Source organism: Odocoileus virginianus, chromosome 8 (genome assembly GCF_023699985.2).
Source record: "Odocoileus virginianus isolate 20LAN1187 ecotype Illinois chromosome 8, Ovbor_1.2, whole genome shotgun sequence".
Taxonomy (NCBI): domain Eukaryota; kingdom Metazoa; phylum Chordata; class Mammalia; order Artiodactyla; family Cervidae; genus Odocoileus; species Odocoileus virginianus.
This window is the reverse complement of record NC_069681.1, coordinates 34,512,076-34,538,602: the sequence shown is the minus strand read 5'-3', so window position 1 is coordinate 34,538,602 and position 26,527 is coordinate 34,512,076. Positions and strand designations below refer to the sequence as shown.

The 26,527-nt window shown below is 45.4% G+C and overlaps 1 protein-coding gene across 25 annotated transcripts in view; it reads right to left on the bottom strand.

The window, feature by feature from the left end:
• Positions 1-26,527, bottom strand: part of DOCK9 (dedicator of cytokinesis 9) — a 271,524-nt gene that overhangs the window by 147,579 nt on the left and 97,418 nt on the right. For 3 of the 25 annotated variants that reach the window (XM_070471473.1, XM_070471480.1, XM_070471481.1), the window contains exon 1: positions 21,843-22,104. The exons of 18 other annotated variants lie outside the window; for them this stretch is intronic. In XM_070471473.1, the coding sequence (XP_070327574.1) occupies positions 21,843-21,968 (126 nt within the window). In that variant the 5' untranslated portion in view covers positions 21,969-22,104. Of the gene's footprint in view, positions 1-21,842; positions 22,106-26,527 lie in introns of those variants that run through there. 4 more of the 25 variants (XM_070471477.1, XM_070471483.1, XM_070471466.1 and 1 more) reach the window with 3 other exon arrangements.

Here is a 26,527-nt window from a genome sequence, read left to right as displayed (position 1 = left end):
TCCAGGGGACCTTCCTGACCCAGGGATTAAAGCCGCGTCTCCTGCATTGGTAGGTGGATTCTTTACCGCTGAGCCACCCAGGAAGCCCGAAGCATAGGTCCCTTACCCATCCTACTCTACGTGTTTTTGCATTCTCCAACTTCTTGACAATGAGAGTGTGTCAGCTTTGCTATCAGAAAGAATCAAAAGCAGCAGAGAAACAAGTTGTTTTCAAAAGAACAGAAGACACTTCCTGGTCCTCATGCTTGTTTGGTTATTTAAGTACAAAGGAGGCTATGGGGTCTGGTGGAACTTCCAGTCACGTCTTGGGTCACCCTTGGCTAGGTCGGTCTCCTTCTAAGCCTTAAGCTTTGCCAGAGCCACCCTGCTTGGGGGTCTAACCATGATCTGGCAACGACGGCCAGTGGCTCCAGCCATGACCATCTCTTCTTGGCCCTGGGCTTAAAACATCCACAGAGCTCAATATTTTATATAAAACTTTGTGAAACTCTTCTCTGAGTCTCAAAATAGCCCTGTCTAATCTGATCTATCTACCTACTTACATATGCAACACCAAAATATAGAGAAATATGAGTGGGACTAAAACCAGGCCAGTAAGTGTGGGGAAGTACTTAAACCAGGCCTTGTAGGTGAGCCCCAGGGGGTAGGGGTGGCCATCCCTAGCATGCACTTATCAGAAGAATGAGGCAGTGAGCTGGAGAGAATATGCCTTTTCTAGCCATTTCCAAAGTTAGTAAAAAAATCTCACCTAGTTCCAGTCATTGCGACAGTGTTTAGAGATCACTTCCCACATGCAAGGCACTAACTGGGCTAACTCAAAGGTAATGATACATATTCAACTAATTATAGCACAGTATGCCAAGTGCTAAAGAAATGCATGAGCATGCATGCACACACAGTTATCAGAAATAAATTTATTATATCAATAAATCCTTTACTGCAATATTTCTGAAACTATAAAAACATCTGATATATATAATTTCAACAAATGCTCTATATAATAAAATGTCAATTCGTATATAGGAAAAATACTAAAGATATCCAGTATATGGCAACTAGATTAGAAATTGTGACTGAGACTGCCATGTGTTCCTCAAATCTGTATCCTTTCCATCCAAATAGAGCTGGACTACATTTCCCAGCCTCCCCATGGTTGGGTGTGGTCACATGACTGTCTTCTGACCAATGGCACGTGAGTGGAAGGGATGTGGCCACTGCCAAGCTTGGCTCATAAAAAGCCTCTGCTATAGACTGCCTGACTGTGTCCTGAAAACCCATGTGTTGTAACCTAATCCTGAAAAACAATGGGATTTCAAAATTGGGCTTTGGGGAGGTGATTAGGTAGTGAGGGTGGAATCCTCATGAACAGGATTAGTGTCCTTATAAGAGAGACCTGCAAAAGCTCTCCTGTCCATTCCACCATGTGAGGACACAGCAAGAAGAGAGCATCCATGAAGCAAAGTGGACCCTAGGCAAACACTAAATCTGCCCATGCCTTGATCTTAGACTTCCCAGCCTGCAGATCCGAGAGACAGCCTCTCTTCCCTGCTCCTTCCCTACGCCCCTTTGCCAGCAGCACACAGTGGACCCAGCAGTGGACTCAGGAAGCTGAGGGGAGGGTGCAACCCCAAGATGGAAGGAGTCTGGATCCTGAATCACCCAGCATAAGGCTGCCTGCTTACAACAGGCACTAAAACAGCCTGTGAAGAACTAAAGCATCTACTGTGTTATGCCATGGAAGTTCTCAATTTTCTTAATGAAGCAGTCATCTTGCTCTAATAGAAGTATAAAATGATCATCTTTAATGTCAATTACTTGATTTAAGTAGACTCTACAAAATATGCTGGGGAAAAAAAAGTGCCCAAATAAGTGCATAATTATTATAAAAGTACATGTTTATGGATGGAGATTAAAAATATATACAATCCAAAAAAGTAAAGCTATCTTGTGAAAAGTGTAGGTAATTTCTTCTTTCAAAATATTTGTAATTTTAAACTGCTTTTACATTTAAAAGAGGCCCAAAAAAGATTTGAAAGTGAAAGTCACTCAGTTGTGTCTGACTCTTTGCAACCCCATGGACTATACAGTCCATGGAATTCTTCAGGCCAGAATACTAGAGTGGGTAATTATTTTCACATAAAAATTGCCACAGAAAATGAAACTATGTTAATTCAACTTAAATCATTTCCTTCTTTATTTCAGTTTGTTATGCTGTATATAGTAATCACTATACAGGTGCTTGTTGGCAAAATGGATGTTAATTGTCCACATTCAAATAAGTGATGTGTTTCCTGTCCATGGACCGATACAGACAATATGTTTACATTTCAAGTGCATTTAATGACTAAGCTTGGACTTCTTAAATCTTTCATAAGTGAAAACTATCAACATAGTCATAAATCACTTTTGCTATTTAGCACACCAACTAATGCTTTTGTTAATGAGGTTAGTTATTGTTTTCCCCTGAAGGTATCTTGGCAGTATTTAATGTAACATTGTAGGTATTAGGACTACCTTGCTTTTGTGGGCTGCTGTTAACTTTCAAGGTGTTTTCACACAGATGATCACACTTAATCCACTGTTAAATTAATTAAACAGAGGCCATCAGGAGCTTCTAATGTCATAGGCGGCTGCCTATGTAAGCAAACGGAAATGTAAGCCTGTAAATGCCTCAAGGTTATGAAATCAAAACACTAAGGACAACCCAGCACAAACAGCCAACTAGGCTCTGTGCTGGAGCCAGTCGATAGTTCTTTTCTTTGCTTTTGAGCTTATTTTTACAGGAGAAGTCTCTCCCCAGCTCCTACTATCAGAGCACTCCCAACCTCTGGGAATTGGGTATTGCTCAATTCGAATTTATTTTTGCTCAAACCTACTCTTGAAATGTTTAATATGCCTCAGGCTATCCTTTAACACCACGAAGAGGTAGGCGTGGAAACATCACTCCATTCGACTGAGCCCTGGAACCGAGGATCACGAGTTGAGCTCACGGCCTGACGCTGACCACCACCCAGTAGCCAGCAGACGGGATAAGAACACAGTTTCCCATCGGTCAGAACTCTTCCTTCCCCAGGCTGCCTTGTGAAGGGTCAGTGTTCACCAAAGCTCGACCGCGGTACAGTGTGTTTATAAGCCAACCTTTCTGTTAAAAGACGGATGGTGTGTGTGAATCAGGAAAGTTCATAGGAGAATGGCAAAGTTTCAATGCCTACCTCTCAGGGAAGAATTAGAAATAAAGGAAATCTCAGGGAAGAATAACAAATCTTCTGTGGTCTCCAGGACTGGGAAGAGTTGACACGTGTACACACCCTTAAGTTGCTCAATGAAATGACTCCTGGAGACCTGACTGGGCGGAGGTTTTCAACAACTGCACAGGGCACCATCCCCGACAGAGCCACTGACTCCAAGGGAAAGGGGCCAGAGGAGGGCCACTCACCTGCCACCTAAGTTAAGAACAAGGCAGAAAGCTCTTGCTTCAAACACGGATAGCTGGCACAGTGCCTGCCTCCCATACGGGCTTTGAGGAGGAAGGAAGAAAGAAACCATCAGAGGATAAAGGCTGAGAGTGGAGACTGGTGAAGAAAGACAGGAAAAGGGCCAAGACGGAGATGGGGGAGAGGAAGAGACACAGGTGACAGCCATCTCGGGGTGGTGAAAGTAGAAGACACAGAGATGGAGGAAACATAAGGGCAAGATAAAGACAGCAACAGAAGACACACAGAAATGACAGAGGGGCTTGGGAGACGCGACGGGGCTAGTATCTACCAAGCTGTGGGTTAAGAGCACAATTGCCTATTTTCCACTCCTCTTTAAACTGATGATTCACTGGTTACAGCTGTTCACTGTTCTTCAGCTCCACTAAGCTTTTCCAGCTGGTCACATGTGTTTTTTTTTTGGGGGGGGGGGGTGGGGACCTTAGCCTGGCAGAGTAGGAAGCTGGCTTGCAGCATCACTGGTAACAGAAAAGGACACACAAACAGCAAAATGACTCAATGGACGTGAGTTTGGGTAAACTCTGGGAGTTGGTGATGGACAGGGAAGGCTGGCGTGCTGCAGTCCATGGGATCGCAAAGAGTCGGACATGACTGAGCGACTGCACTGAACTGAACAGCAAAACGAGATTAAGTTAATTACCAGACAGCCAGAGTCCTGATTCAGAAGAAAGGGGCTTAGCGCAGAGCTGGCTCACAACCTTGGCTTTAAAGCCACCTCGACACACCTAAGCTCACTGTGTCTCTTGGTGACGTGACTCGAGAGTGTCGGACTGCACCCCACAGTCCTGCGGTTCTTGCAACTGCCCAGCCACGAGGCCAAAGAAAGAACCAGGAGTCAGCGACAGAGAAAATCAACGATGTACTGGATGGGGTCTCTCACAAGTCAGAGGCCAAGGTCGTGGAGTGACATCCCACCACGTACAGCTGACGGGAGGCAGGACACGACCGAAATCTTCACTATAAGGGGGAGGGATGGCTATTAGTGATGGGGGGGCCTGATGTCAGAAGGGCTCCCCAGGTGCCAGGGGAGCAGCTAGAATGCATGCCCTGCAGCTCTCTGGGCTGGAAGTCACAGTGAGGACCACTGTTTCCTATTGATGACTGTGCACATTGGAGCCCATCTAGACTCAGGGCTAGGACAGTCACTAGCTGAGGGGTGCGGGGGATCAGGCCAATCACACAGGGCATCACTGACTAAGCTTCCAGCTTAAGCTGGGGAGGCAACCATGCACATAAAGTAAGGCTGAGGCAGTGCCGGGCCAAGCCAGGATGTACAAAGAGCAGGGGTGCGGGCATCTTACGAAGCCTGATTATATGAAGGGCTACTTTATTTTTTTCAGTTGAGGTATAATTGACATGCCAGTTCTTGATTTATCTTCAAAAGAAATACGTGGGTCCAGAATTACCCAAATTGATGAATGGCCAATGCTCCTAGGCCATTAGAACTTCCAGGTTTTCGAACTCTGCACATTTACCTGCTTGAATTTTCAATATTCCAGGACACTTGTGTCTCCCCAGGCAGGATGGGGCTCGCCAGCTCCCAAGCCTAGGATGTTTGGAACGTGTCCAGTGCGTGACTGTGCTTTCATAGTGTGTAAAAAGTGCAGCTCAAGTCCTTCAGCCTCCTCCCTTGTTTGGAGGTTAAAAGTTCTTACCTACCAGATGAGCCTAGAGCCTATTATACAGAGTGAAGTAAGTCAGAAAAACAAATGGCGTTTACTAATGCAAATATGTGGAATCTAGAAAAATGGAATCCCCATATGGAATGTACCAATGAACCTATTTGCAAGCAGGAATAGAGACTCATACATAATGTACAGACTTATGGTTATAGTCGGGCAAGAGGAGAACGGCACAAACTGAGAGAGTAGCACTGAAATACACACATTGTCATGTGTAAGACAGACAGCGAGTGGGAAGCTGCCGTGCGACTCGGAGCTCAGCCTGCTGCTCTGTGATGACCTAGAGGGGCAGGATGGGGTGGCAGGGGGGCTCAGGAAAGTGGGGACCTGTGCATACCCACGGCCGACTCATGCTAATGTGTGGCAGAAACCAACACGACGTTGTAAAGCAATTATCCTCCAACTAAAAATAAATACTTTTTTTTTTTAAGTCCTTTTGTATGAACATTCATTTCTCGGTTACTGTGAAATCAGATAGGGAGAGGACTGTGGTGCTTCGAGGCCACAACAGTCTACCACAGTGGTTCTCAAAGCGGGGTCTGGGGAACAGCACCATCAGCATCACCTGGGAAGCTGATGCAGATGTAAATTCTGAGGCCTCACCCCAAGCTTGAATCAGAAGCTCCAGGAGCGGGGACCAACCACCCTAGAAGCAGCTCTCACAGGAATCCTGAAGGACACCTGGACTACCATGATGGCCCAGGAACTGTGCTAGAATTGGTAAGTTCAGGGGTGAACATGGAAAAAGACCATGCTGAGATCCTTAATCTCCCTGAGGTTATGGACCCCCTTGGGACCGAGGGCCCCTCCCCTCAGAAATGTATATACACAGTACTTTCCAAAATTTTTACCTAGTTTGGGGCGGAGGGAGGGCTGCCCTTCCCTGGAGACTAGCTATATGGAACTGAGAAAAAGAAACCCTGGAGGGTGGGAGAGGCAGGCTCGTAAACACCTAACTTAGTTTAGCGAGAGGTGCAGGCAGACGGTGATGCAGAGCTAAAAGTAGAGATGGCACAAACTGCCGTCCATGGACTGTGAGATCGCCTCACTTCACCAAAGAAGTGCTGCCTCACGAGGGCTGAGGGAAGAATGAGAATTCTTCAGGAGGGCAAGGGTTTGAACTCCTTGACTTGACCGCACAGCCCTCCTTGGGCAGGTGGATACGTGGGTTCCAGTGGTGTCTCTAAGCCGGGGGCCAAGGACACAGGCAGTGTGGCTGTCACTCCCCACACCGACCCTCCTGTCGCAATCCTACAGCCCTTCACAGCGGTCCACAGAGGCTTTATTTTAGCAGCAGAATCGTTGCTCTTAAAAAAACAAATCTGACACAGGCAGAGCCGCCAAGAAAGTGAGAGGAGGGTTGCTCTAGCCCTGGGGCAGGCGGTGCGTGGCCACATAACGGGGGCACCACCTCAGCCCATTAGAAGGCAGCCTGTCCCTTCTCTGACCACTGCGGCCGGGTTAGGAGCAGTCCTGAGGCTGCAGTTGCTTCGGCCGTGCACTGAAATGACCCATGGACAGCTCGTCTCCCTCACTGTTAGCGCCCTGGGATGGGGCCGGGTCTCCTGGTCTCTACGCCCCCTCGGCACGGAGCGCAGGACCCAGAGACACGTGACAGCTTAATGCCCTGCCCGTGCACAGCCCCTCTCCAGGCCCCACATCCCTGCTGAGCTCGACTGGTGCTTGGCATCTTGGTTAGGAAGATTTACAAGAACACAGCTCATTACGTCGGTCCTCCCTAAGGCAATACGACACGGAGGAGCACAGAAGCCATACAACACAGGCACATCCCAAGATTTTGGGCCAGAACTGCTTGGAGGTATCACAGGTCAGTCATTGCCCAAACTCAGAATGCCCCCAAGGCACACAGCTCCTATATGAAGACCCTAACAGAGATTTATTCAACCCTAAAAGTTCATGTGATGTCACCAAACATTGCAAAGCTAAACGCTTCTAAATTATGATGAATCAAACACAAATTTCAACTAATCTTGCTACAGGAAAGACAGAATGATCTAATTCTTGTGATCCAGACTGATAACACAAAGTCATGACTGTATAAAGAGGTGATATGAGTATGAAGCCAAAAACTGTCTCAAAGAAAGTATTGCTCAGGTGTGTCAAGAGGTTCACTGATTAAAATGTATTGTTTTCCTGTATTTTCGATGTCAATAATTTGGCTTCTTACATGTTATAATTGGTTGTGATTTCTTTTCAAATTCTAAGTAAATATTCACCTCCATGCCTTATTTTGTATTTGTAACTTGAATTATTTTTCTTAAAGCCCCCAAATTCTAAGCTTCACTGCTCAGAAAACCTGGATCTGCCCTTACAGGGCCATATACACCACATAGATACTGATCAAGTTGAAGGCCATCTATAGCACAGTGGTTAAAAAAACCGAACCCGTGAAGTTATTGGGCCTCGTTGAATTAATGCTCAACACAGCCTGGCAAACAGCAGGCACATAATAAATGTAAATATGATTATTAAATGTGTTGCTTGCATGACAGTAATCTGAGTTTTCTTGTTCTTGGGTGAGTGCTACACATATATTCAATGTCACCAACCTATTTACTAAACCTTTCTTCTATGCTCCAGGAACACATTAAACAGACAACAATGGCTCGGACTTTCATAGAGAAGGAAAAGCAACCGGCCGAACATGGAGAAAACTATATAATAATAAACAGAAAGGACACTGGAATTCAGGGTCTGAGCCCAAAGAAAACCCAGACAGACATTTCCATTACAAGTGGTGTTGGAAAGGACTGAACAGTTTGGGGGGAGGGGTGGAGCAACCAGACTTCTCGGGGCCCAGAGATGGTTTTCTCTCAATGAATCAAAGCCTTGGCTTCTTTGGACGGGACTCGGAACAGCCTAAGGCTGTTCATGTGACCAGATGGTGGGAAGAAGTGGCTCCATCTCAAGGGACACCCTGGGCCTGGATGAGCTGCTGATGCCCAGGGCCCCCATCCCCATCTACTGGTCAAAGCAGCAGGCAGCAGGCCGGCCTCCAGTGACCACGCGGCTCTCACGGGCATCAAAGGCCAGGACCCACACGCCCTCCTGTCCATCTCCCTTGGAGCCTCACTGAACTCAGTCCTTCCGACCGCATTGGCTGCTCTGGGTTTGGCCGCTTGACATCCACGCAAATTGAAGTTCCAGACCCAAAGGCAATCAGAAGTCAGGTAATGTTCTCAGAGCCAAGAAAGTGAGACTCCTCTAGAACCCAGCAGAATGGATTCCACGAGTGAGCTCGACGTTGGCCAAGCGTGCATGAAGCCTCGCAAACCAGGGGATGAGCTGAACAAAAAGGCTCTGATTCTAGTGCTCTCCAATCTGACATGATGGCTTCCCGTGAACTCTCTAGTCATTTCTTGCCTTTGTGTGTCTGGTAATCAAATGTTAACACAAGCTGAAACCCTGAACGCCACTGCTTGAAATAGCAAACTGAGGAAACGGCAGCTCTTGGAGCACTCTATTTTAAGACATGAGAAATGCGTTGCTTCTGCTTATAAAGAATTTAGGACTTCCTTGATTTATCTGTGAGCTACAAAACCTTCTCCATCGGCTGAGATGAAAAGCCTTCATGGAACTGAGTACGTTTTTCAAAATGGTACACTTCTCCACGTTGCCCCAAAGGACCCAGCTCTGCTGCTGGGGTGGAGGGCGGGGAGGGGGGCGCTTGCAATAAGAAGGAAGGGGGCTTCTGAAGGCAGATATTAATCCTGCAGCCCCGAGCCTTTCTGCACCACTGTCTTGCACACAACTCTCACTCACTCCATACTCCCACCAGCAACTTCTTGGAAGCTGTCAGATTTGAAGGAACAATCCTCACCTTCCTATAATTAGGGTGAGTGCAGGACATGAGCAGCTGCCCCTCTCCCCCACTGCAAGGGCTGTTAGCAGATATGTATTCGTTCTCTCCATGGGTTTTCATGGAGCCTGTCCATGTGCGCTGTGCCAGGTCTTTGGGACCCTGAGATGAAAAGAACACAGCCCCCGCCCCAGAAAGCTCATTAGCCAGTGGGGAGGCGGACGTGTGAACAAGGCAGAACACAGTGACCGACAGCAGTGGGAACCCAGGAGAGGCACTTGACCCACTAGAATGAAACTGACTCTCCTCCCCTCCCTGCTCCTGTTAAGATTACGAGGGGGAAAGATCTCTGTTTTATTTATTGGTATTATGTCTAAATGATTTCTGCTTTGTCAGCCCCTGAAACAGCACCTGCATTACACAGGCATGCAGTGAGTGAAGGGGCCCAACAGTGCAGTGCTTCCTAAAGGAAGTGGTTAGAGCTGAGTCCAAGAGGTGAACGAGTCAGCCAGGCTTCAGGGTGGCCTGGAGACCCCTTGCAGAAAAAATGGAGAAGCCGAGGATCATGCTTGTGGCATGGGTGGAACCAGATTTTGTGGAGCTTGAAATCTGTTGAAGGGGAAATGGAGTTTAAAAAAATACAAAGTTATGAATAGGAAGTTGCTGGAGTCTCTTCCAGGGCCTGGTCACCCTCTGAACAGGTGAGTTCAGGAAGTGAGGTGAAGTGAAGTCAAAGTCGCTCAGTCCTGTCTGACTATTTGCAACCCCATGAACTACACAGTCCATGGAATTCTCCAGGCCAGAATACTGGAGTGGGTAGCCTTTCCCTTCTCCAGGGGGTTTTCCCAACCCAGGGATCGAACCCAGGTCTCCTGCATTGCAGGCAGATTTTTACCAGCTAAGCCACAAGGCAAGCCCAAGAATACTAGAGTGGGTAGCCTATCCCTTCTCCAGTGGATCGTCCCAACCCAGTAATCAAATCGTGGTCTCCTGCATTGCAGGTGGATTCTTTAGCAGCTGAGCTGTGCGGGAAGCCCCGAGTTCCAGAAACGGCGGCCGTTCAGGATCGCCGGGCAGAGCTCACTATGTTCATGAGAAGTCCTTTCTGAAAGGGTACTGGATGCGGCTGCAAAGCACGAATGAACAAGCCACCTAAAATCAGCACTGGACTCCTGGACGGATGCACTTAGGAAACAATGGACAGTGACCCGCAGGGCCTGGGCTTCTCTGAATGGGTGGGAACACTGGAGGCTGAGGCGTAGAGCTCTGCACAAGGGGTCCCACTCTACCAGTGCCCCAGGCAGCTCTTGGTCCTCCTCTAAAATAAACGACTCTCTGAACAGCATGTTTGAGGTCATCCCAATGATTAGCTCACATGTCTCCAAGCCACCCCTGGACTACAGCCTGTGGTGAAGGATGAGGCTACAGTGCAGGCAGGCCATGTTGAGAAGAGCCCTAAGGAAGCCAGCAAACCAGTGAAGGAGCAAAAAGACTGAGAGACATAAAATGAGGTGCATACATCCTTCAGCCGTGGAAAATGGCCTCCGATCTCCTTATAAAACACGCGGTCTTCTTCCCTTAACCCAGGACATTAGGACTTGGGAGACCCTGACAACCAACATCTGATCACCTTCTCCTCCAGCAATACTCATTCTTCTGCAGACTGCTAACATTGTGAGCCGGAACAAAGGCCTCAGCAGCTGTTCAGAATTGGACGTGTTTAAAATGAGCAGGAGGTTCGGTAAGAACAGAGTTGCAACTGTGCAAACGTCGGAACCTGAGATTTGTCTGGTCCAACCCTCTCGGCTTACAGACAGGGACACCGGGGAGCATGGGCGGGAGCTGTGTGACTGTCCCAGCTGGCAAAGCTGGGCTGGCATCTGGGGTCTCCTGACCCCTGGACCACATTCTTCCCTGGGCCCCGCTCCCCCTCTCAGCCTCTGCATTTTAAATTTTTGTGTGCTCACTGAGGGCATGCACAAGCACCTGCTCCAGAAGACTGGAGGAAAGGGGGACCCTATCTTAGCGTGGACTGAGAAGAAAGCTCGAACCTCAGCATGAAACCACAAGAGCGGGGTGAACTGGAGAATGTTTAGAAGGACCTGTAATGAACACCAAACTTGAGGACATCTAAATATATCTCTCACGCTGAAATGTGGTGCTATCCTCAGAAGAGACTAACACCAAGAATGACATACTTGTAAATATCGCTTTTTTATATTACAAACACTGATAAGATGCTGAATTCCTTTTTTTACACAGTGCTGAAATGAGCACTCAAACAAGAAAGTTTGTCACTGAGAGACTGTGTTGAATCACCATGTCAGTGTGAGCAATACTTGGACATGCAAAATCAGTCAGTCAGATGGAAGGAAAAGAGCCTGCATTTTGCATTTGTCACTTTTATAAATAAGTGTGGTTTTCCAAAATTATTATCCTATTACTAAAGTGAACAGAATTAGAGACTATGAAAAACTGTCGAATCAATGGCATCTAGAAAATGGAATGGAAATGGAGGTAATAATGAAGCTAATACTACTAATTAACAAAAGTCCACATAACTGCTTGCATGCAGTCAGCTGTGCTCAATGGGGGGGGGGCACAGAGAACGAGGGGTTAGGGGGGCCTCCTCCACGCCCTGTGCCCCTGAGAATCCTGAGCGGAGCCGAGTGCTGCCTGTGCAAACAGCACCTCAAGTGTCTTCTTTCTGCCCTGAGGCAAGGCATGAGCCAGAGAGGCAGAGAAGGGAGGGAGGAGACAGCGAACAGGCGGAGAGCCCGAGGGACGCCTCTGTGCACGTCTCTCACAAACACCATGCCAGCTGCTGATTCTCCTGCCATTTTTTCACATGTGAAAAGCGACGATGAAGGCAAAAGAAAAAGACACATACCAGGGCAGGTGCCTAAAGAAATTTAGCTTCCATCTACACCAGACTCTGCTCCCGGCTGTAATTTCCCTCCCACTTTTCTCGCACTATGGACTGAAATTCTTCACTCTTCCTAGGTCAATAAAAGCTATTTTCAAAGCCTTGAAATGAAGAGGTCAAGTAATAAAGCTGAAAGGCTCTAAAAGCCAGATTTAGTCAGATTTCAAAACAACTTAAACTACTTATCTGTAAACACTGGGGGGAGTGGGGCGGGGAATGGAATATTCATAACACGGTTCTGGTTCACAGGAGTTTCTAAGTACGTCATCACCGGGAAGGCAGTTCGGACACCAGCAAGGGCAGGTATGGAGTGTCAGGATTAAAGTCCCAATCCCCCAAATAATTGCTATTGTTGCAGGTGGTGATGGGTCGATGGGGGTGTCATCATATCAGCCCAGTGTTTCTCAAAGTGTGGCCCCAGGCCAGCAGTACCAGAGCTGCCTGGAACTTGCTGGAAATGCATGTTAACCCCAGAGCCACCGAATCAGAAATTCTGGGGGCGGGGCCATGCAATCTGGGTGCCTGTGATGCCACCCAAGTCAGAAAACCACTCTCCGAGTCTGTCTACCTTCGTGTATGTTCGAGAAATTCATATTACAAAGTGTTTTTTTGAAACTCCTGGCTCGACTGCTTGTTGACTACGTGGCCTTGGGACAAATTACTCAATCTGCATATCCACATCTGTAAATGGGAAAAATACCAATTTCTCTTATCTTCATCACAGGGTCACTGAAGGGTTTCAATATTAACTGCGTGGTACAAAGCACTGAAAAATACCACTTTCTCTTATCTTCATCGCAGGGTCACTGAAGGGTTTCAATATACAGTGCGTGGTTCACAGCACTGGTCATGGGGATCATACGCAGTTAAGCTCATTCAGATACAGAGAATTTTAGTCCCTAGAGTATAAACAAGCCTTTGCTGGATCACACATAAATTTTCTCTCTAAACCTGCCCCAAAACTCTTAGGGTTGCATCACCACCTTTTCCTAGATGGGGAAACCAAACCTCGGAGGGGTTCCATGAATCAACAAAGGTCTCACAGATGGTGACCTGTGGGTCTCCTGGCCCCAAGCCCACGACCTTTCCCATCACCCGCTAGTGAGACACGTGACGGCATTGCAGAGTTCCAGAACAGGAAGCCCTTCCCTAAAGCCTCCACTTCTTTTTGTCCCGGGAATGCACAACACTGGGCCACACCACATTGCCTCAGCCTCCACACTGCCAGGGAGGGCAGGAATCTGAGGCCTTCTGCTCACCTCTGAGATCTAGAAACATAAGCTACACTGAACTACCCAGGCACCACGATCTCACAGCGGGAGAGAGAAAAGGCAAAGTCCTTCCCTGAAAGATAATCATTTTCTGTATCAAATATTGATACATCACAAATCATACTCCAAAATACTAAATCTTCCTGAAGAACCAGATTTGAACATGAGGTTTTAATGCCATTAGGTAAAAGATCATTCACATTATTTCCAAATACTTCAAGGACATGATCTTGGCAAGGAGAACCCAACCTTAAACTTAAATCATGCATTTCCTCCCCAACCCAGATTCACAAATATGACTCACCCCCACAAAAAAACCCTACAACTTTTCTGATTGGAGGTCTTAAAGCTCTGGAATGTGTATGGTTACAGACCTGCGTTGTTCGATACAGTAGTTTCTAGCTACATGTGACCATCATGAATTTAGATGTGCTACAGGTGTAAAATAGACAGCCAGTTTCAAAGACTTAGTATGAATAAAAGAATGTATAATGCCTTGATATTTTATAAGGATTAAATGCTGAAAGGATACTACTTTTGGAAATACTGAGTTAAAAAACTGTATTACTAAAATTAACTACACATATTTATTTCACTGTAATTTGGCTACAAGAAAATTTAGAATTACGTATGTGCCTTGTGCTATAGTTCCATTGGGACTTTCCTGGTGGCTCAGACGGTTAAAAATCTGCCTGCAATGTGGGATACCTGGGTTCTATCCCTGGGTCAGGAAGATCCCCTGGAGGAGGGCATGGCAACCCACTCCAGTATTCTCGCCTAGAGAGATTGTATGAAATATACTTTTTGTTTACAGATAATTTTTAACACTTCAGGGCAGAACAAGGAACAGACAATTTCCTGAAATTTTCACTTAGGGAGATGAGATAAATTTTAGGAAAACTACCCACATTGGAGACAAAACAGTCAGGTTAACTTGTAACGAAGTTAAAGCAGGTGAACTGGATTGTTCAGGTCCCACTTGACTGTCTTCTTGGCCCTGCATCTTGTGGGTCTCCAATACCCTTTCCACATATAATCAATTTACTGGGATTCTGGTAATAGAGTCACACAATGAGTTTTCCCAAATGTCCTACAAGAATCAGAGATGGTGATGTTATAGTTTTGGTGGCTAATGAGAAGCAGTAGAGCTGATACAGAAATGATGGGTGCTGGCTGAGAGGAAGAAAGCGAGCCAGGTTTGGACCCTGGTCACCTATGTTTGCATTTGTGTCCTTAAGTTACAAAATGTAAGCCAACATTTTATTTTAGATCAAAAATAACAGAAGCACAGGAGAGTTTGGGGGCACAATACCCACATCGCATTTAGTCAAACAGGCTCCTCTAGTGTACCCCTTTTACTTGTTCTGGCATTTCACCATGTTTGAATATTGGTGGCAAAACCGATGAAGGTGAAAGAGGGAAGAAAGAAGAGGGAGAAAGATCCTCAGGTCCAGTCTCTCCTAAAAGCCCTTTCGGCAACTCGTGCCTTGCATCCTGCAAAGGTGACAAGGGCCATGCCAGAAGGAAAGAAAGTGGCGGGGGGGGAGGTCTGACATTATGTCAGAGATGAAATATTAAAAAAAAAAAAAAAGGTTCCTATGGGACATATACCCCACCCCCACAACTAGAGAGGGAGACTGTACAAACCTCAGCACAACACAGCATGATAACCTAACACGCTAAAATAATGATTCATGGTGGGCCACGGAGCACAGTCTTCAGGAAGACGTGGGGAGAGAGTACAGGCTTTTTCAAGGAGCTGGTATGTAACTGAGACTTGAAAGACGAGAGAAAGTGGTTGGGCAGGGAAGCCGTGCCAGGCAAAAAGCAGCGCTGTGCCCATGTGTGAAAGCACCCTGGCGCAAAGAACAGAGGGCTGGGGTCAGCAGACAAGGGAGGTCTGCAAGCACCTTCAGCGCCAGCCTCTGAGGGGTCAAGCAGGCGTGCTTCGCCTCCTCTGCAAAGACAAGTTAGCAAAGGGATGTAAGCAGGAGATTAACGGCCGCTATCTGCACTTTGGAACAACTGGCCTGGCGGCATAATAGAGCATGGCTCAGAGTAAGGAAAGGCTGAATGTGGTTAAGCTGACCAGGGCAGCCCAGACAACCTTTCAGAGACAAGGGGCTGGAGGACAGCCATCGTGACTATCTCCATCCGGCAGAAACAATCCTGGCTTAGAAAAATCAAGTGTTTAGAAGACACAGGGCCCAGGACTTCTGACCGTGAGGGCAGGCCCTTGGCACTGCCCACTTCTGCCTTAGTAGTGACGACGTTCCACAGCAAGGAGACCCCGAAACAGAACTCCGGACCAGCCCCTCCCTGAGCCCTGCTGGGAAGTGGCACGTCCGCTTGTCTGGAAGGCGAGCACTAAAAACTTCTCAAGCCTCAACCGACACTCGAAGAGAAACTTAAGACAAGCTGTATCACATTACAGGGATATTTCCAACTTCTGTAAAGTTGAGGATAAACTATAATTTCCAAGTCTTCTTGCTTCTAAAATTATACTCAGTCGTCTCATCTGTAGGTTCAAGCCAGATCTTCTTGCCTTTCCTGTGCATTATTCCCTGCTACCACTTCTGTTTGCTTCCCTGGTGCCTCAGATGGTAAAGAATCTGCCTGCATGTGGGACTGGGTTCAATCCCTGGGTCGGGCAGGTCCCCTGGAGGAGGGCACGGCAACCCACTCCAGTATTCTTGTCTGCCTAGAATCCCATGCATAGAGGAGCCAGTCCATGGAGTTGCAAAGAGTCAGACATAACTGACTTACAGACTCACCACTTCTATTTATTTTCAGGTTTGCCAACCCACTGCACTTGTTTTATTCATTACATTGGGTTGAAATCCAATATCTCCTGTTTTACAGCTCCTCCAACTCAAAACCCAGACAATTCTGGATAAACTGAGCTCAGAACCTAAAACAAACCGCCAGGTCCTGATGTGATCCCATCACAGCATACTGTGGGCCAAAGTGAATGACCCTGAAACACGGGCTTTTAGTGCCAGATGGAAACTTTGAGGTTATTCACTACATGCTTCTCATTTTCCTTTTTATTTTTTTCATTTTTTTTCTCATTGGGCTTCCCTTGTGGCTCAGCTGGTAAAGAATCCACCTGCAATGAGAGTGACCTGGGTTCGATCCCTGGGTTGGGAAGATCCCCTGGAGAAGGGAAAGGCTACCCACTCCAGTATTCTGGCCTGGAGAATTCCATGGGGTTGCGAAGAGTCAGACTGAGCAACTTTCACTTTCACTTTCTTTTTACAGACAAGAAAAGTGCTGAAGCCAGGGTGGGGCTAGTATATGAGGGAGGGAAGGCTGGTCATCTGCAGAGATTAAAAGGCAGATCCCTGACCAGATCTGAAGCTGGTCTCCAAACTGTCTTCTTGGGACCAGCCACATCACTCCCCGGCAGTGACACAGTGCTGCTGTCTTGTGTTTGGCCACCACCTGTCAAAAGCTAGGGGACACTGAGCAGATGGCAGCCTCCTATAGACACCATGAGGACCACGGTGCCTCTTCCACTGATTAGGAAGTAAACATTTCAGGGTTATACTGGATTGTGCTGTAAAGCAATGAAAAAAAAAAAAAAAGAAATCTAGGGAAGAAAATAAGATATCTCCAGATTCTCAGATATTCTACCAGTCTATCTATGCTCCTGTGTAATTTTCTGGGAGGATGATAAAACATGACCCAAAAGAAGAGTGACATGACCCCTAACTCCATCCTGTTCACATTTCCAACTCCTTTAGCCATGACCATCCTCCTCTTTGTTTGTCTGTGCTATTCAACTGCTGTTCTTTTGCCACTTAGAAACTGGCCTTTCTCTAACCAGCTTTAAATTTCTTAAGGTCAGGGAGGAGTTTTGAACTTCTTTTTTCTTTATAATCCCAACTTCAAGCATAAGCGATACACTGGTTTTTGGTAATGAACTGTACATATGTGTTCAGGTATGGGTTCTGGAAAACCTGACTGGCACCTTAAAGCCAGCTCTGTCATGTCCTAAAAGTACGATTTTTTGTAAGTTACCTCTCTGGGCTCAGCCTCCTCATCTTTAAAAAAGACTAATAATAATAGTAACTGCCTCTTGGAACTGGGAGGATGAATTGACATAACATATTTAATAGATTTAAAACAGTTTCTGGCACAAAGGAAGACACTATATAAATATTTTCTATTTTTGTTTTCTCATCAGAAAAAAAAAAAAAAAAAAAACAGCAACAACAGAGCAACTGCCAGGACCTTGTTATAAAAAAAACAGTGACTAGTCACTCTGCATCCATGTTACTGACACGCATGAGAAAAGAAATGAGCAAGCCTCCTGGAAGGTGGGAGAGGCCCAGGTCTATAAGGACACAGTGATATGAGCTGTGGAAGCCACTTCTCTAGGGTGAGAGAAGCATCCACATGCCAAAGATTCCTCCCAGCAACTGACCCCCAAAGTACATGTGCCACAGCAGGGCCTCATTCACACAGACTGTTCACTCGAATGGTCAGGGTCCCTATTCCCTCAGTAAAGCCTGCTTTAGGTGCTAAAAACATAGAACGCGTCCTTGCTGGAGCCGATGATGAAGATGATTTTAAGTGTTGTCTGCCTCAATGGAAAAGGATAGGTGAGACCGACACTCACTGAGCCTAAAAAAATACAGGGTGAACAACATTTCTGAGGAAAGAAGCCCCTCATTACCCACGCTGTGCTGCTTGGGGAGAAGTGTGTCTCACTCACCTCTGTATCCCCAGCGCACTACCCGGTACGTTTGCAAATCTCGGTTCTTAAAAAAGTGGATCTCGGTTCTTAAAAAAGTGGCCGAATGAACAAAGACACAAGTGAAGGGGAAACCGAGGAGCACAGTGAAGGCTGGTGGCTCTGAATAAGGAAAACGTCCTTCTTTTTTTTTTTTTTTAGTCACCTGGGAATATGTCATTACACAGAGCTTGCAGGAATTTCCTTCCTTCACCACACTTAGTATATTAAAAAAAAAAAACCACTACCTATTGAATAACACCAATGTAATATCATTAATTAATCACTTCTAAAGACATCTATAACGATGCAGAAAAACATGGAGGGCAGAGGGCTGTACCAGTATAAATTAATTAACTCAATCACAATATGCTAGTCTTATAGGATACTGACAACATGAACATTACCCATAAGCTTATCCTTCAGGGTTTGTATCTTAATTCGCTTCTGCTATTTCTAGAGTAAATAGAACTTATGGGAGAAGTTTCCCCAGGTTAATACACTGACTTAATGAGAAGCCCAGTCTCCTATTTTTTTCTACATGGGTACATATGCTGCCATCTCATACAGTCATTTGGCTAATCACTTGTTCTTTAAAACAGTAAAATAACAACTCAGATTCAGTGTTGAACACTTGAAGATCCCAGAAAAATATCAAAAGCTGGGGATTTCCTGGCCCTCCCGTGGCTAGGACTCTGCACTTCCCCTGCAGAAGGCACAGGTTCAACCCCTGGTCTGGGAACTAAGATTCCGCATGCCGCACAGTCAATAAACAAACGAACAAATAAATTGTAAGTATTTCTTTAAAAAGAAAAATGTCAAAAATAAAACAGATGTTGCTAAAAAGATACTGCTTTAAAAATACCTAAGAAGGATACCTAACATGTGAAAATGCAGCTCTTTCCATCTTCACATCTTTCAACCTTCAGAATTCCCCAAGTAAGACCTGAGCTGCGGGCCTTACCTGCCTCTTGAAAGTGAGCAATGCAAGGGCAACACACAGGACTTAGGACTCAGTCAGTCCTGAGTCTCTGAAGCCACACCCTTTTCCTCTAAATTGTTGAGCCGTAACAATTAGCATAAATTATTTCCAGGAATTGCATTAGAGTTTGGGGAGCAAAAATAGGTATTCAAATGCCAGCGGGATAACTAACTTGTAGACATTAAGAGTATCCTGATTGTTCCCCTGTTAGTCACTCAAAGCCCACAGAGTCATTTTTCCATGGGGTTGGCAGTAAGCCTGGAGAGGAATGGGGAAATTTCACCATGTACTTCCTCCCCAGCTACTGTCACAATGAAGGAACAAGACCCACCTGCGTAGATGCCTGTAAGTTGAACCTTACAGCCTCTGAACACATACTGCTCTTATAATAGAAACACTGACTCTACCCAGCATGGAACAAGCAGCCATGGCTAAGGGAGACTTAACTGTCGCCCTGGCAGAGGCGAAAGAGGCATTAACTTCTGGTAGAAGTTTTATAGGAAAACGGCTTCTTCTCACTAGTGTAAGTGCTTTCAGACACATTTACCAGTACATTCACCGTTGGTCACTCACAGGCCACAGAGTCATTTCTCAAAGATTGTACACTGTACTAGTGGCAAAAGTTGGAAACAAACTGAATCAAATTATGGTACAGCCATTAAAAATAATGGCATACATCTATACATGGTGACAAAGAAAGATGTTCTTGATATGTTCTGGGAGAAAATTAACGCAGAAGTTTATAGTAACATACATTTTCCAAAGACATACAATAAGTTATATTTTCACATGCTTGGGAGAAAGTTTGGAGAAGGTTATTTACCAAGTAATTAATTGTGGGCACTTTTGGAAATCAAAGGTAAGGGCACTTTACATTTCCCTATTTTATACTATCCCTATTTCTAATTATAAGCATTAATTATTTTTTGGCTTTTTAAACTATGTCATATTTTCCCCAAGGACTGATTGTGTACATAACTAAAACTGGTGAAAGTTGATTTCAAGATTCTACGTCTCGAATAAAATAAGTTACTTACACTTAAACACTATAGACGTGGGGATTCTCAACAAGCAAGCGAGCTACTGACATAATAATAATGAGAAGATCTCAAGGTTGCGCTGCGTAACTCTTAAAAACTCGTCTTGGAGAAAAGCTGCACTCCTGGCGGTGTGTTGAATGCGCACTGAGAATCACAGGTAAGGAGATCTGCCTAGGGCAGAAACTCTGCTTAATTATCCTTGCTTCTCTTATCTGTGCTAGCTCTTTCTATCTTGTTCACCACAATGCAAGAGAGAAACACTACCAGACAAGAACAGGTTCCTTCTCGTATCACTGCTGCCTCCCCGTCCCCCTCACACCTCTCCACTCCCAGGAGCTTCTGGGTCCCCCATGAGCACCCCCAGCAGGTACAGCTGCGGCCAGCCCAGCCTTATCCATTACAGCGGAAAACAAACTCCCCCGGACCTGCCTGGGGTGAGATTCGACCTAAACAAATAACTGGGACATGAGCAGCTGATTTTCTTTTTCTTTTTTTTTTTTTGAGCACAAGAAAGAGAAACAAATTTTTTAAAAGTCACTAGGGTGATTACACAGAGCATCTTTCTACAGTGTATTTAATCTTCTGGACAAATTTTTCTACACATCTGCAGAATCACTGACAAAAGATTTTTAAGGATATTCACAAGGGAACCCAAACCACACAACTTCCTCCAAGAAATCACAAGCGACATCAGCTGGGAGCTTTAACCGGTTTAATCTATTACCGCATGTAAGCAGCTCATGCTTCTCAATGGATAAATGAACTATTGTGCTAGCAGAAAGGAATCCAAAATAACGAAAAACATCTCTAAACAATGTTGGGGGGAGGGGGGCCTAAATCTCTAAGATGAAAACCTACATCCAAAAAGCCCCTTACACTTTACTTTCTCAGTTCCGGATTAGCAACATAATTTTGAAGGCAGTACAATATATGGCTGTCTCACAGATCAAAGGCGATTAATTCAAGTCAAACTCATTACAGAGAAGTTGAGGTTTAGATTCTTAAAAACATTAATTGAAAAATAAGTTAATTACCCTACACTTTACAACAGAAAATGAACTTTGATGTTTTAAAAAACAAATCACTATATAAAATTGCTAAGTATGAGTGTAACAATCCCTTTAACAGATCATTTGAAAGGCTTAATTGTTCCCTCCGACGTGCATGTTGGTGGCTTTTTGCAGTTTGCTTTAAAAGTTATGTGCCTTTATTGTACTGAAAAAATTCCGAGAGAGGAGCACAACCTACTCATTGATGCTAACAACAAAACCATTTTTCACATTCTGCCCTTACAAAGTCTACTGAGGCACTTGAATTTATCCAGACTGCTCTGAGTTTAGCTAATGTTAAGAATAGAAACTTTACTAGCAACTGGTTTCCAAGCACAGGTTATTTCTTACTTTGTTCAATTCAAGGCAAACTTGTTAAAACGGGTGAGAACACATGTAAGTTCAGCAGCTAGGTTCCTTAAACCACACCCCCACGTTACCATCCTAATGTTCACAAACACATAATGTGAACAAGCTTTAATTCTGCAAAGGGCATCTCTTTCAGTCCTATAAAAGGCAATTACAGTGTGCCTCCCAGGTTTACATTGGCAACAGTGCAGCGAGGTGAGACTTAATTTTGAACAATATGAAGTTGTTGTATATACAAAGGAGCCTCTTGGAAACCATGTTCACCCACAAGATGTCAACATATCTTTCCTCCCAAAGAAGAATCAAAGTGGAACCCAAGTCAAATCTAAAGGAAGAGACAGAGAAGAGAGTTCGCCAGAGACAGGCAAGCTTAGAATCCAACCGAAGGGCCAGAAGGCACGGAGCACGCACAGGCGATAACAGCGCTGTGTGGGGAAGACAGCAGAAGCCCCGGGGACCGGCCCCTCTTACCAGCACTGGCCCCGGGCTCTCTGCGTCCCCCTCGCCCTGGGCTGCATCCTTGCACCGCAGCGGGGACTCGATCACCAGCTCCTTTCTGACACTTCGGCAACTTGTCCTGCATTTATCAGCCTGCATCCTCGGCTGAGAACGCAAGTCACAGAGTCTGCAACTGAGACAGCTGCAAGTCCTTGGCTGTGCGAGGCACACGCATGCCAGGGGCTGGAGGACGGAAAGGAAGCTGCCTTCCCAGGCACAAGTGGTCAGCCCCGCCGGCTGGGTCTGCAGAGCCCGCCAGGGTGGGAGGGCCAGCCTCCAGGGGTGTTACTACTGCTCGGAAAATGGGAGGTTCCCACCCGCCCGTCCAGAGGAAAACAAACCCCGAACTGTACAATGCACAGTGCACTGCCTCTCCCATGAAGACCGGCCTCATTGTGTCTGCTCCACGCGGCGTGGGCCACATCGACCCCAATCAAAACAGTGCAGTGTGGAAAAGCAAACCAGTCACAGTCAGATTCCTTCATAATTACTCCGTATCGGGAGCTGAAGAGAAGCCAGGTCATCTGGCTGTTCTCAGATTCTTAGTTTCAGGAGGCTCTCCTTCATGTTATAGCTAAACACCAAATGCTTGGCTGATGATCAAAGCAGCGAGGGGCAACCAGAAGGGCACCCATGCCGGCACCCCACACGGCAGACAGAAGGGCAGAGTTTCTTGTTGCATGACAGCCCCTGGCACGGCAAACTTAATTTATCTACTGTTTTACAGTAGACAAAAGGCGAGGTCGACACACATTTCCATGAGATTCCACGTATCACAGTAAATGCTTTTATTAAACAGAATATCACCTTAAATCCATTCATGGTTGTGTGGGTACCACCTGGTAGCGAGTCTGGTACTAGGTACTGAGAGGATCTCAGTGAAAAGGTAAGGCAGAGGAGAGGGTCCCCACCTTCCAGGAGGGTCAGAGCAAGCTGAGAAGGCAAGATGAATAGACAGCGTGAAGGCCAGAGTCATGCAGTTAACAGGGATTTACACAGAAGCACAGGAAAGTAGCTGGGTCGCCATGCCATGGTTCAGCGGTGACAGCACTTGATGTGTTTCCCCAAAAGCCTGCTATTTTCATCATTTCCTCACATTAATGGTGGAGTAACTGTTAGGTCATTTTAAAATCATCTCAGGGAAAACCAAAAGCGTTAAGGGATTTATTAATGAACTACATGTGAAAATGAGCCTAAGATGGGATTAAGTATTTACCTGTACTTCCTGGAATGCCGTAGAACTTCTCCCAATTAGTTATTCTACTTATTTCATTGAGACTGGGGAGAATTTACTAACAGTAGATAATAGCAGTAGTAGTAGTAACATGTAAACAATGGAACAAGGCATCACTAACACAATCGGTGCCACGAGGTATACAGGTACCTATATCCAGGAAAATATAGAAGCCACTGTCTAAGATACAGGCACAAGTGACTGAGGCTGGCAGGGTCCCCAGGGGGCAGCAGGGGAGCCCAGTTGGCACCCTATGTCCGCACATTCATCCTCTCACCAGGGCCTGCGGAGGTCACCCCAGTCTCTGCCACTCAAACTTCAGGAATCTATCTCAGCGTGGACAGCACTGGGTAATGAGTCACAAAGGTTCTATGAAACCATTAAAAAAAAAAAGTAGTCTCTACAATAATTTTTTTAAACTACCCAATTTCTCAATCTTGGGTAACCTTTCAGGGTAATATAAACTCACCATATCTGTGTTCCAAAATAAATACAATCTGTGAATTTTCAAAATGTCTCTTTGTAAGGTTACAAGAGGATAGGAAAAAAAAACCAAAAAGCCTCAGTTACATAAATATAGATTTGAAATAATGGTTAAGTCGAAACTTACAGTTGTTCTCTAAATTAGAGGAGATAAGCCATAAGCACTAAACAGACAAGCTGAACCATAGTAAAGCACATGGTCAAGTGTGACGTCAAAGTTGCTCAGTTGTGTCTGACTCTTTCCGACCCCAGGGACTGTAGCCCGCCATACTCCTCTGTCCATGGAATTCTCCAGGCAAGAGTACCGGCAGTGGGTTGCCATTCCCTCCTCCAGGGGATCTTCCCCACCCAGGGATCGAACATGGGTCTCCTGCATTGCAGGCGGATTCTTTACCATCTGAGCCAGCAGGGAAGCTCAAAGCACGTCATAACCAACAACTGAAAACCTTTTTGAAATGTCTCAAAGAGTTCAAAAAGTCCGATTCTTCCTCAAATCCCCACCATCATTAGGTCACCAGAAGTTCTAGACTTTAAGGAGAGAAATGTTATCCTGCTTATTAGGTCAAAATACCCTGACATTCTGTAAGCAATGAAAAGGAACTTAAAAGGTTATTTATTTTATGAACACTGTTAAGTGCTCACTGTGTCCCAAAACCTGCACTGGTGATTTATTTAATCATTATAACAAGCCTTGCTGTTGTTCTTTAGTTGCTAAGTTGTGTCCAACTCTTTGTGACCCCATGGACTACAGCCCACCAGGCTCCTCTCTCCATGGAATTCTCCAGGCAAGAATACTGGAGTGGGCTGCCATTTCCCTCTCCAGGGCATCTTCCAGACCCCAGGAACTGAAGCAGAATCTCCTGCTTAGCAGGCAGATTCTTTACCACTGAGCCAACTGGGAAGTCCTTTAACAACCCTGTGAAGCAGGAAACATGGTTATTCCCATTTTACAGATGAAAAAACTGCTGGCCAGAGAGGTTGCTTTATGTACAGAAGGTCACATAGTGCATTATGGATGCAACAGACACACTCGTCATCATGATGCTATGCAGAATCAGTTGTCAACTGATTCTGTCAACCATGCCAACTGCTAGAGGGCACAAATAGGTAAAAGCTACTGACCAGCAATTAAAGATAAAGGCAACATTTGGGTTTAATCCAATTGAAATAATTTCATTGAAGAGGTAAAAGTGTAAAACCAGCATAGCACAGAGCCTGTTACATAGCAGGTACTCACTTAATGGTAACTATTATTGTTGCTGTTGCTATTCCAATCTGAAGAAATTAACCTTAGTCTTAAATTCAGGACTTCAGCTGTGTGATCAAAAATGACAAAGTGCTTCAGCAATTTAAAATTCACTGCCCTTCCCTCTTTGGTGCTTGATTATGACAACTGTCTTCCAATAGGTGTCTTGATCCCCTTGTGTTCTGCCACAATCCAGGCATCTCCTTGAAGTTTTTCTACTTTTCACAACTTTAGCTGTGAGTTATGCATTGGTTCTAAGCATCTAGGTAGTCAAGATACAAAGGCAAACATAATCAGTTCCATAATTCATATCCTGAAAAGGAAAAACATACCAGACTATAAGGCAAGTACATTTTTTCTAGTTTCTCACAGAGAAATTTACATAGAAGAGAACTGATCAATATCTAGATAAGGTGCCCACATGTTCACAGGAAATGTAGCAGTGAAATTCACACAGCTTTCTCACAGCAACTCAGAGCATTATACGTAAATCCAGATAAAGGAAAGCAATTCTCAAAGCAAGACACTGGTCTGGTCTGTCACCTTTGAGGGGGGTCTAATTTATGAAGGAAGGAAATTCTCATGACTTAGAGGAGTGGAGATACTACTGTTGCCTTTCCTGCTACCTAACTTCTCAGGCAACGAAAGAGGCTCTTGTTTGATTCTGCTCGTTTAACACACACTAGCATCAGTAAGTCTGCCTGTCAAGGGGTCACACGCTACAGCACTGAGCGTCTGAACCTAAACCAGCAAGTAGGATGTGGTTTCTCTAAGGGCTTCATGAGGTCGGTGTCTGAGGACAAGAGAATGCCATCTGGCCAGAGCAGCCACAGAGGAAACACCGTCATAGAAGGACAGGAAGCATGTGGCCAAGTTTTCCTTTTTACAGTATTTCAGAGGAGAGGTGCATGCTGGGCCTCTGGATTCAAACCCACAAATATTCACCAGCCTTCAGACGCGAGCAACCTCAAGTTCTTCCACACATTAACCAGTTTAACTCTTATGATAATACATGCATCTATTAACCTGCAATAAGGGAGGAGGTGATACACGTATAATCACGGCTGATTCGTGCTGCTGTACAGAAGCCAACACATTACAAAGCAATTTTCCTCCAATTAAAAAAATAAAGTTAAAGAATGGAAACAGGTAAATATCATCTATATACTGACAATTCCCCCTCCTCCCAAAAAAGCATGCATTAAGGGTATAGAGTTAAAATAGAATGGGAATGGAGGAAGACCCATGGCAAAGTAGGAACATTTCAGAGAAAAGATGAAATAGATGCTTCCACATATGGATTTCAGCTCTCGGATTTTAATATATATACAAATTATTATACAGGTTGGGTACAAAAAACCCATGAAAACTGTATAGGAAATTTAAGAAATTTTTTCAAGGGTAATTATTTACTATAAGAAAGTCTAACTCTAGACTCCAAAGACCCTGTCATCCCCCACCCACCACACAATGAAGTTCCATCAAATTCGGAAAAGCAGGAAATTGAATAAAGGACCCTCTCACCCACAGGACACCGATGCAACTCTCCAGACCCAGTTTAAATGCCACCTTTCTAGGAAAGCCCCTGGATCCTCCCAGCCAGGCTGCATTAGCTCCTCTTCTGACACCCCTGGGCATCTCCTTCATTTACTGCCATCTTGGAGCTTGTCACAGTCCACCTTTTACTAAGGGTGT